Genomic DNA, 11,440 nt, shown 5'->3' on the forward strand with positions numbered 1-11,440 from the left:
CTATTTATGTTCTGAGGTCAAAGTGAGATAAAAATCATTTCCAACGTGTGCATCCGTGCGAGGCTTGAGGGAAACAAAATGTAAGATAATAATGTGTTTCCTGCTGTATTCAAGATTATTTTTAATAACACTGCCACCCAAACCCACCATATATTGGCCAAATACTGATTAAGAAAGGGGGCTGGTTAAATTAATAAAACATTAATACTAATAAAATATTTGAAATATCTCTCCCTATCATCATACCTCAACAGGTGCTGTTGCAGTTCAACATGGCTTGAGGCATGAGTCTATTTTGGAAAAAGGAATCACTTTCTCTCATCTGAGGTGAGGTGAAATTATTCCAACATGAACCCTTTTCTGGAAACAGTTCAGAGAAACCAGAACCATGCATATGAAAGTTTGCATAAAACATCTAGGCCTGTTTTCCCTTTCCTGTAACCGGATAGCTATGTGGCCAGACATTATTTTAGTTAGAGATTATTTTAATAGTGCTGCTCTGTAATTTTGCATTGCTATGTAAGTTTCCATATTTGATCTGACTGAGAAAGCTGTCACATTTATTTGCTCTAGTCACTTATAGTCTTGCAGATGAAGTCTGTTAGTGTAAATGTAGCTATAGGATTTTTTGAAAGTCATACGCTGCCTCTTCAACAATCGTATCAAATTCATGAAATCTTCTCCCACTGGGAACCAGACCTCATTTTTAAGAATAATTCTCTACAGGTGTCAGTATTTTAGAGTAAATATCAAATCTCTTTAGAAAATTGTTCTAAAGAAAATGACACATTATGTAAGAAAAGACTACTATCCAAACAATATCCTTTTTTTTTTTTTTTTTTTGCAGATTTAAAGCTTCTATATATGTCCAATTAAATTACTTCTTGTTAGGATTTATATTTATATCAGAGTCCCTTTATATTGTTTTAGTATAAAGTTTAGCTCTTTAGATGGTGAAGAGCTGCTGTAGGTTTGATCCTCTCTTGTGACTGATAGATAAGTTCATTACAGTGTGTTGAATGTGCCCAGTCTAATGAGCATTCATCAGTCCACTTGAGACAACATGGCCTCCTAAAGAGAAATCAATCACTGCTGCTATTTAAAAAACATCCACCTCTCAGGTCCTGATGTTTCAGGGGGAAAAATGTGTTACATCAAGAGAGATTAAGTTGCAACGCTGGTGCTCTTTGAATATTAAAGATAAAAGTATCCTACAATTGTTTCAGTCCTCATAAATTCAGAAATTATATTGAAATATTTCCATTGTAAAATTCAAACTTATTTCTTGAGGACTAAAAAAACGTGATTTTTCAATTAAAAATGTGTTGTATAATATTAAAATAGCCGTCTGACTGCAGTTTGTAATCTTATTCAAAAGGAATCGCTGTGTTTAAACAGTGTAGGCCACATTTTTCATTTTAGCAGGATAAAATAATTCCTATAGATTCCTATAGATTTTTCGCAACCATAAAAATGTGTTTACTCTACTCTCTGAACAACAATGATTCAATCTGGATTCCACCTTTCGTATAAAGCGATTTATTAGGTCAATATACTTTACAGTTGTCCCTTGTTTGGTCATTATTTCCTTCACATCTTTTCTTTTTTTTTTCACAAATAGCTGTCAAAAGTGGTTTCCTACAGTTGCCAAACAAAATGTAAAAACGTCTTTACATGCAAATGTACGAAACACAAAAAAAGGAAATCCGCTTCACCAAATGAGGACATGCACATAACCAACAGAAACATTTTGGCCCTACATTATAAATACTTAAAAAAATCTTTACAGTCTCATCTCATAGTGCCCATTTGTACCAATTTTTACCCATTTATATTTACATATTCACAGAACAATAAATAAAAACGACAGCATATTGCCAAATAACTGATCCGTCTGCGAGCAGATCTTCCTCCTCTGCTCAGTCTCACCTCTCAGACAAAATAATCGAATCCTCCTTTTTGTGCTTCATGCGTTCAACAAATCAGTGGAACATAGAGTCAATGTAAGTGTTTTTGTTTTTTTTATTGTGGATATTTTTTTGATTCTTCATCTGAGTTCATGGCCTGGTCCCTTGTTCTATTTGTTGATGCTGACTCCTCACAGCAAACCTGTTGACGTGCACAGGGATGGGGACCACGATTTTGGGATTTCTCACCGGTTCTCCTGACCGGTTGTTAACGTTGCCGGCTTTGATCCGTTTCCACTTGGCCCTGCGGTTCTGAAACCAGATCTTCACCTGCACCTCGCTCAGTTTGAGTGCGTGTGCGATCTGGGAGCGTTCAGTCAGAGAAAGGTACTTTTTACAGTGAAACTCCTTTTCAAGTTCGAGCAGTTGCTCGCTGGTAAAAGCTGTTCGTCTCCTCCGGCTCTTCCCTGCCGAGCTGCCGGTCGGTAGCGCCTCCTGTGAGCCGGCCTTTAGTTTGCTCTTCTGGGACAGGGAGCCACAGTTGTTGCCGTCCGAGAAACTTTCGTTCTCGCTGTCCGCCGAGCTGTCCTCTCGGTCACTGCATACGGTGTCTGCTGATTTTAGGTCCAGCTTCTCGTCGTCTGAGCTGTATAGTTTGGTCTCACCTAAAATGTGAAGAAAGAAAGGAAGAAAGAGCAAACACATTCACAGTGAGTCACTTATTCATGAGCCTGCAAGCCAAAAAAGACCATTACGCAAATCTTAAAACATTAGACATCAATCATTGTCTGTTTTAGGAGGCTGGTAGAGATAATAGCCAAGAACAAAATTGCTGAAAATACCTAAAATGTTTTTTATTTTATTCTTTTTTATTACAAGCAGCAACATGAACTCATATTGGGCCACTACAGCTGTCCTGTGTGTAAACGCTGAGTGCTGTAAGTTTTTACTGAAGCTCAGTACGTTTTGGAAACTTATAAAAGGTTTAATTGTATCTCCTAACTAAATAATTCTTCTCAAGTTTTCTAAGTATGCTCTCCAGATCGTTATCATTATAATAATTTAAAGAACAATTCATAGATAATTTCAGTCTGTTTTTTAGTAGTTTTTAGTAAGTATCTGAACAACACATTTTATAGTTTAACTGTCATCAGGTTTCAACCCTAAGAATTTGGCTGTAATAAGTGCTGTATCAATATTTTTGTTACCCCTGCAACGGTGACAAATCTGATGTAAAATGGGTTTTATATTTCATTTGAGTGCGTGGATCAAACACCAGCAATCTCTGCTTTAACGCATTTACGCACAGTGGTCACTTTTTACGCAACAGCCTCTTATTTTGGATTTGATAAAATAACCATCAAAAAATAATAAGGCCGAGGTTACCTGATATTGTTTGAAAAGTTTCCGAGAAGTTGAGCAGCTCGGAGCCCTTGTCCCGGCTGTGCAGCTCATCGGAGTGCGGACTTTCCTGCCTTCTCGCCCCGGGATCGGCGGCGCTTAAACGGGGACCTGGGAGTTCTTGTGGCGGGTAGAAACTGTCCGGTGGATCCGAGAAACTCGGCATCGTCGTGGTGAGCGCAACCATGGATGGCACCCCCTGTCCCAAACTGGCACAGAACGTGTTAGTGAGCCGTCCCGCAAAAGAAGCCAAAGGCGCGAGTGGAGGTATACCAGACGATAAAGGCGAGTGGGATAAAGCTTGTGGAATAACCAAAGGTCTGTACGGCATGAACATAGGATAGCCCGTGTAGAGCAGGTGTCCCGGTCTGGGCTGAGGGGTCCCTATCAGCGAATCGATTGAAAACGCCGTCCCTTGGCCGCCTGGTCTCTGCATTTTGCAGCTTTTATTTTGGTGGTAACTTGGAAAGCAGGTGTCCTCTCCTCGGCGACGCGCAAAACTTTCAGTGCAAAGGCAGTGCGAATGGAAAGTAGATCCTCTGCTGTGTTGTCATCCCGTATCGGAGTGCACTCGCTTCTCCAGATCTCCGCACTCTATATGCGTCAGTCAGTCGGGCGCTTTGTTGTGTGCCCCACCGCTACCTTTTCCCTCTTATTTGTCACACACTGAGACATAAACACACGCTCTCTCTATCTATCTACCTCTCCCCTCTCTGCAACTCCTCCCTCCGCCCCTCTCCGTTACACCAAGTGTGTGTGTGTGTGTGTGTGCGTGCGCGCAGAGAGAGAGAGAGGGCGAGAGCGCATTGGTTATCATCTGCAATACAAGAGGAATGAAAAGGGGGTGTTTCCCTGGGGACTCATCCATCTTCCTCAAATTACGCTTCATTTCCTTATTCAGCCTCTGACTTTTTGGCCGTCTTGAGAGGCGGTAGTTTCCCAGTGGAGACCAAATAGACGGGTCGCACCCCCCCCACCCCACCCTCTCTCTCTCCAGCCCTCCTCCCCTTTTGCCAGGTTCACCATTGACTGCAAAACGGTGTGAGAGACTGTTCCAGCCCTTCCCCTTCTATAATCGTTGACCACACCAACCCAATCAGCTATTATTAATTTTGATTGATGATAAGTAATTACTCTGGATTCAAGGGACAGCGTAAAACAACGGTGGCTTTTGTTGGAATATTGGGGCCGATGGGCATCAGAGTCAGCGAGGGAGGAGAGGCAGATGTTTCTCTGCTCTCTGTCCTATTCTCCGCCGGCTAAAAACAATGCGTTTGGCTTCAGAAAAAAAAAAGAAGTGCTGCAACAATTGTTCCCTGGAGAGAGATACCCTGTGCGAAATTAGGTTCAGATAAAAGACGTTTATGCGAGGTCAACTGCAGTGTGGACTCATAGTGGCCAAAGTCAAATTTGTTTGAAGTCGGAGGGGGGAGAATTTATTTGAAAAGCTGTGCATTATAAACTTTAACGTCCCTTACGGATCATCTGTCAACTGAATCACCCAAAAAAAAGGGGGGGAAAAAAGGGTTTTATAAATTAAAATAACCCACACACGTTTTTTTGCTTTTGCGCTTTGGGAGTTATAATTCATCCCTGATCAAAAATACATGTAGAGAGAGAGAGAAAAAAATCACTTTTCTCTTTTCTTTAAACACTGGTTTAATCGCAGATCATTTCACCTTTTAAATGGCAATGGGAACTGATGATGATTAGCCCTATTGAGTCCTGGGTGCCCGGGCTCTCCAACTGGTCTTCTGATTGCAAGAGGACATAAACATATCACCACCGACTCTGATTAGCAGTGGAGGGCCAGGCCAGGCTAATTCTTATAATTGCAAGTGACTTCAGCAGCACCTCTCTTTGATCTATTGAAACCATTTGCCGAGCTCCTCTCCCTTTTTCTTTTTTTAGAAGGATTCTGATGTTGCCCAGCTCCTCTTTGCACTTTTTGTTCACGAATCTTTTAGTCACATTTTTTTAAATGTCCAAATTACATTTACATTCATTTCGAATATGCATCAGTTTGATCTGTTGTTCTTGCTTCTATTTTTTTCTTTTTTAAATAAAAGCCTTATACACTATGACTGAAGTATAGGCCTAATAAAAATTGTCAACCTGTGATAACAACAAAGGACATATTTTAATTGTCCCGAGGGGTGATGGAATCTTATCACTGCTGTTTTTCAGTGTAAGGCAAATTGATCAAATGAAGTCTGCAGATAATTGTCATTTTGTTAAATGTGACTGTGATGATCCCTCCAAGTTAACTTTTTTCCCCCCGCAAATGACTGATCGGAGAGGCTGACAGGTGCCACACACTGAACTCGTTTGTCCTTTTCTCCTTGTGTCAAATCTCGCCATAGTTTCAGACTGATATAGCCACTTTAGAAGAATATCGGAATCACTTTATAAAAATCACAAATTACAACTTTCTGCTCACCCTTTCAGGTGAGCTTTTTAGGTGTTGTTTGATCACAAAGGTTTTATCAGATTTTTTTAATGCATTTTTTTTTTTGGTCATTAATATTCTTCTTTCCCGGGAAAATCGAGAGTATGGAAAAACGACACAGAAGGAGCAGAAACATAGAGAAAATGAAAGACAACAGGAAATAATAAAACAACACACACTGGGTTATATGGCCATGGTGGGATACTTTATTTAATTTGAAGCATATCATTATTACATATTTATTTAATATATAAAACGCCTAATTACAATAATATCGGTGAGAATAATTATTTATGCAAATATTTTGTGGCAAACATAAATGTACAACACATAATTACTATGCGCATTTACATCCAACTACCCTGATTATTACTATGTATAAAAATACAAGCATCTGAGCCTCTTTACTACCAAGTGCAAAAGTAAAAAAAAAAAAAAAAAAGATGTGATGATAAAATAAATAAAATATAAAACATTCCAATTGCATACGTGCCATATACTTGACCATCTCTAGTCTATAGCGCCCTCTTGTGGTGCAACATCAAACATGTAACTGTGCCAAAAAGACTGATCTGGAATAAACGTGACAGAGAACAAGCAGCTGCTTCTTCCTCCTGAAAACTTTACAGCAATTTATTTAATAATATGTGTGTGAAGAGCAGCAGTTGGTGTCACTATTTGAATTATTATGATTTTGTTATTATTTTGGGAACAGGCGCTCTGTTCTCACATGTAGCAGCACTCAATGTTCATCAGGATCCTTCAGTGGATATAGCCTCTGTACTCCAGGAGCAGGTAGTTCTTGATGTAGGTGGGCAGGTCAAGTTTAGGGACCACCTTGTGCACCCGTCCCTCCAGGAAGTTCCTGAATTTGCAGCGTGCCAAGTGCTGCAGGGAGCGAGGAGTCAGTGCCAAAGAGAAGACTGAGTCATAGAACTCTTTGTGCTCCTGCTTGGATAAAAACAGGTGGACATGAGATCATTTGATGAAGTGTTGATGAATGTTATTTGTCTCACTTTACAGTAAAACAGAGTGGTATTTTAAAAATGAATAAGAAGCAATTATTAAATAAACATACTGCGAGCAATTCCTCTACCATTAGCTTTGTCCTATTATAGATATCTTTGAATATCAAATATCGCCCACTACTATATCCAGCTATAAGCATCACCTGCACAACCTGCAAAATGCCTTGTACATTTTTATTAATCCATATAATCATTGAAACATTTTTGTAATTTAATTCTGTATTTAGAGGCCTAACATACTGTATGTCAGAGTTTCTTTTACCACTGTATATATGTATTGGGTCACCTTAAGTCTTCAAATTAATGAGCATTGCTTTTAGTAAAGCTCTTATAGTCTTGGTGCTGTCCAGATATGGTGCCCAAAACATGCAGAGGCAATTAAAGAAATAATTGGTACAATATAAAAAAGCCCATAAAATCCAAACCAAATTGCCTTAAAACACCCACACTGGTTAAACCCTACTGACAAATTCATTATTTAATGAGCTTGCCTTATACACCTCTGACGACACAGACTCAACCCAGGTGTCTGTGACTTTGAGGTGACTGTAGGCGTTCAGAAGAACCTCGATGGTGTGTGGAGACTCAGAGCAGTGCTTCAAAACCTAAAAGAAACGCCACAACACAGAGCAAAGCAATAGGATTCATATAATCATCATTTAAGTTCATGAGCGAGCTTGTGACTCCATAGAACTGAAGAAATAAAGTAATTAAACACTTGTGAAATGAACAGATTGGTCTTCCCTCCAGGGGTTTAACTGGAAATTATGCAATTAGTGCTAATTAATCTCCTATTAACACTTGCCTAATTAGGAACCAGGCATTTTGTCTAGTGCACGTGGGTTCACTGATAGTTGTAGTCTGTTTCCCGCAGAGAGTGCAACACTTCATGTTGTGTCATGAAATGGGAATGATTTGAATGTGAAGTTGTGAAGTCTGGAATATTACAAGGAACAGTTTAGTGTTTCAAGATTCATTTTTTTTCTCATGTGCAGTACTTGTTAATTATGCAAAATGAACCACGTTGATGAATAATTGCTTCATACAGAAACTACAGTATACCACTACAAACTGATCTGGAAATACATGTGCACACATTTTATGCTTTGGTATTTTTTGGACAACATGTACTATTTGATTTCCTACCAAGGGCAGAGCTCCAGGCCACACCCGAATAGAACCGTGGTTGAGGAGGGCGCGGACAATCCTCTCGGGCTGATGGGAAACCTTGAAGCACACTACCTTCAGGATGTTATGCATGGGAGCTTCACCACCATAGTCCATGTCGTTAACGCAGGCATCATTAGCCAGCAGCAGATCCACTATGTCTGGATTTGCGTTCTTACAGGCCATGTGCAAAGGACTGTGTTTGTCCTGGTCCAAAGTGTGGACGTTGGCCCCTGCCCCCAGCAGCATCTGGCACACCTTGAAGTAAATTTGAAGGTCCTGCACCTCCTGGCGTTGTGAACAAGCAGCATTCAGGGGTGTGAGGCCCTCATTGTTCTGTTTGTCCACAGCAGCTCCATAGCGCAGGTAGAGCTCAGTGTGGTCTGTGAGGCCGTTCCTGGCTGCCACGTGTAAGGGAGTGTCATCTTCATCTATAGTGCGACCATTGATTGCTGCTCCATACTGAAGGAGATACTTGGCACATCTGCAGGCAGAATTACAGAGCCTTGTTTTGTACTGTAACCAGATGTCATTTAAAACCATTTCTTATATAAAAAAAATGATGTTACTGCAGTCATTTTCATCCTGAATTCTTCAATGTTTAGCCTGGGTCAGTTTTATCAAGTTTGCAGCACATTTAGGTATCCAGTACTTTTCCTGCATGCCTGCTGGCTAGTTTTCAGGAGTCAGTGATGTTAAAGTGAGACTATGTAACTCTTGACACACCTTTTCCAAAGGTAAATTCATTCATTCATTTCAATTTGCTTAGGTAAGTCTCACTTGGTGTGGTATGATCAGTAGTGTACAACAGCTAGAAATGTTTAGTAAGAATTGTGGTAAAACTGACTAAACTGAGTCACTTCACAGACTCATTGATTGGGCTCTTGTGCTACTGTTACACTAGCTAATGTTTTAGCATTAGCCTTTATCTTTTAGCTGTCACTTTTGCCCACAGTGGCTGCTTCACAGAAAATCTAGTTTCTAGTTTTTCAAATGAGTTATTCCACATTATCTCTATATACCTTCTGGCAACTGTGGAAGTCCCTCCTGGGGTACAAGTACTGAGAATCACTGCACTAGGTGAAGCATTGGCAGACACTTTCTACTTTTACTCTACTTTACTCACTCAAGGGATTCAGGGCTTGTGCAAATGTGCAAAGGCATAAGGCCATCTTCAGAGACCGCATTGGCATTGGCTCCATGGACCAGCAGCAGTTTGACACACTCTGGCTGGCAGTTTTCACAGGCCTCATGCAGGGCGGTGGTGCCCCCAGGTGACAGGTCTACATTGGCCCCACGCTGCAGCAGGAGTCTCAGGCAGTCTGCGAAGCCTCGGCCAGCTGTGATGTGAAGTGGTGTGGTCAGCTCCTGCTCATAACTCAGTGACCATAGTCCTGCCAGCAGGGAGAACAATTGGCATAAAGTCAGCTTTGAGCGAAACCATTAGGATGATTGTAAATAAGCAGACGTGTCAGGAATAAGTTATCCGAGAGTGTGTATTGCTGTCAGTTAGAACATTTACAAAGTTGCACGACTCTTCCCAATACACAATAATAGATCCTGGTACCATGAAGAAAAGTAAGACCACAACTTATTTGCATAACTGCCATCGGTTTGATATAAAATCAAAAGTTCTCATAAACCCACTCAGGCCTCTGTAGTTAAATCTGAAGTTCTTCCATTCTTCTATGTTGCTGGTGTCATAAATGGCATCGATAAGGTAGTCATTCTCATCGTCGTCCAGGATGCTGACCATTGTCAGTTCATCACCAACAAGCAGACAGTTCCAGAACTGCATGACACAACCTGAGGCTTTGGCTGTGGAGATCACGTCGTTGCGGTATGTCTTTTGTTTGCGCCATTTAATCTTGGGTGCTACGTAAGCCATATTGTAGCTAACTGGATTGATTTTTAAAGAGTTAGGGTGGTTTCTCTTGAGGAGATAAGCACTTATGTAGGTTGTTTGTGCAGACAGGGCTATTTCAGGGTCGTGATATTTGATATTTTGGTTGACCTGGTTAACTTTGCCAGTGCAGTGATATGGGAGCCAATGACTGTTGTGTTACATGTCACCTGCCCACTGATTCAGCTTATCCACTGAAGTTAAACAGACAAAAAGAAACAGAGCAAAGAGCAAAGAATTCAACCAACACAATGTTCGGCTACTGATAACATTCAGTATTGCACAGGCCCATTATTAGTGTTATGTATTCAATCAAAATTTTAACTTGGAGTCTGGAACAATCATTTCCAGGGACTCAACAAGTCAAAACTGAGTCAAAATGTTAGTCTTCCGCAAAATAAAACAAGCAAATTGTGTATTTTGTCTTCAGTGAAAGACCCCATTTGAATCCAGTTGGATTATGTGGTGGACACATGATGGTTTCTATAAATATTGCCATGTGCTCTGTTTCTATAAATATTGCATCACTGTGTCTTTAAATACTGTCTCAGGGTGATATGCACCAGTTACATGCTGCTTGTAGTCACATATTAAGATAATATATATAATATGTATAAGCAGTAATTTACTTTAACTTAGTTCCACAACAACACAGGTAATGTGTGCCACTTCTGTTCAAATTCTGCCAAAAGTACATTTAAAATTCCTATTTTTATGCAAATCTCTAGAAATTACAAAAAGCTACTTTGCTGTGCCAAATCATATGAATTCCAAATTAATTCCTAATGAAGACAGATGTTGTCTCCTACCTTCCCCTGTGGCAACCCAGCGCATGTCCCCTCCTTGTGGCTCAATGATGAGGTTTACTGTGGCTCCTCTAGGAAAGAGGTGCTGCATAGCCTCAAGGTCTCCTGTATACAGAGCATTCTGTACGACCACATCTTGGCAGACAGCTGCTGGCAGGGCGGTGTCGGACCTCAGCGGTGCCCTGTCCCTGATCTCTTTCTTCACCATATAGCTGTTGAGGTGATGGGATGCCAGCTGCTTCTTGTACTTGTATCTCTCCAGCATGTCCTCGTCAAGTTCAAGAGAGCGTAAGGCCATGGGTGTGAAGACAAAGCTGCCTCGTGACATGCTGAATGGCTTGCCTCACACGGAGAAAAGTGCTTGTGTAAGATGTGTATGATTAAGTGAGGGAGACCGTCTAAAAGGGCCTGTCTCTCTGTTTCTGTTGTTGTTTCCCTCTCTCTGGCTAATGTCCACTGTGTGCCTGCCGGCTGTTCACAGGGTTGGTTCACAGAGTTGTTTTGATATTCGGTATGAGACCCTCCCTGCAGTGTGACAAGTAATGCTATTTTTATGTCTCACATGCAGCCACTCGAGCCTCTCCTATTTTGCCTTCAGCAAAGTAACAGCCATGAAGCTTCTCTGTCAGGCTGCAAATATCATAAGTATCTGCAAGTGGTAGTAGTGAATAAACTTGTGCTTTGTAACTACAATACAAGCTTCTTTTGGTGGTGTTGGAACATACAATTACACACTATCTCATCAAGCAAAACTTTAATCAGGGAAAAATAGGAGGTTT

At 40.7% G+C, this 11,440-nt stretch overlaps 2 protein-coding genes across 2 annotated transcripts; both read right to left on the reverse strand.

The window, feature by feature from the left end:
• Positions 1 to 1,523: 1,523 nt before the first annotated feature.
• On the reverse strand, positions 1,524 to 4,002 carry gbx1 (gastrulation brain homeobox 1). Its single transcript, XM_051400142.1, has 2 exons — positions 3,294 to 4,002; positions 1,524 to 2,572 (listed from the first exon to the last, which is right to left on the reverse strand). The coding sequence occupies exons 1-2, from the start codon at positions 3,742 to 3,744 to the stop codon at positions 2,058 to 2,060; spliced, it is 966 nt and encodes a 321-aa protein (XP_051256102.1). The 5' UTR covers positions 3,745 to 4,002; the 3' UTR covers positions 1,524 to 2,057.
• Positions 4,003 to 5,946: 1,944 nt separating this feature from the next.
• asb10 (ankyrin repeat and SOCS box containing 10) lies at positions 5,947 to 11,141 on the reverse strand. Its single transcript, XM_051410181.1, has 5 exons — positions 10,665 to 11,141; positions 9,079 to 9,346; positions 7,932 to 8,436; positions 7,277 to 7,390; positions 5,947 to 6,705 (listed from the first exon to the last, which is right to left on the reverse strand). Exons 1-5 carry the CDS (start codon positions 10,987 to 10,989, stop codon positions 6,520 to 6,522), a joined length of 1,398 nt encoding a protein of 465 aa, XP_051266141.1. The 5' UTR covers positions 10,990 to 11,141; the 3' UTR covers positions 5,947 to 6,519.
• Between the last annotated feature and the right edge of the window lie 299 nt (positions 11,142 to 11,440).

The sequence above is a fragment of the Dicentrarchus labrax genome, unplaced genomic scaffold, assembly GCF_905237075.1.
Source record: "Dicentrarchus labrax unplaced genomic scaffold, dlabrax2021, whole genome shotgun sequence".
Taxonomy (NCBI): Eukaryota; Metazoa; Chordata; class Actinopteri; family Moronidae; genus Dicentrarchus; species Dicentrarchus labrax.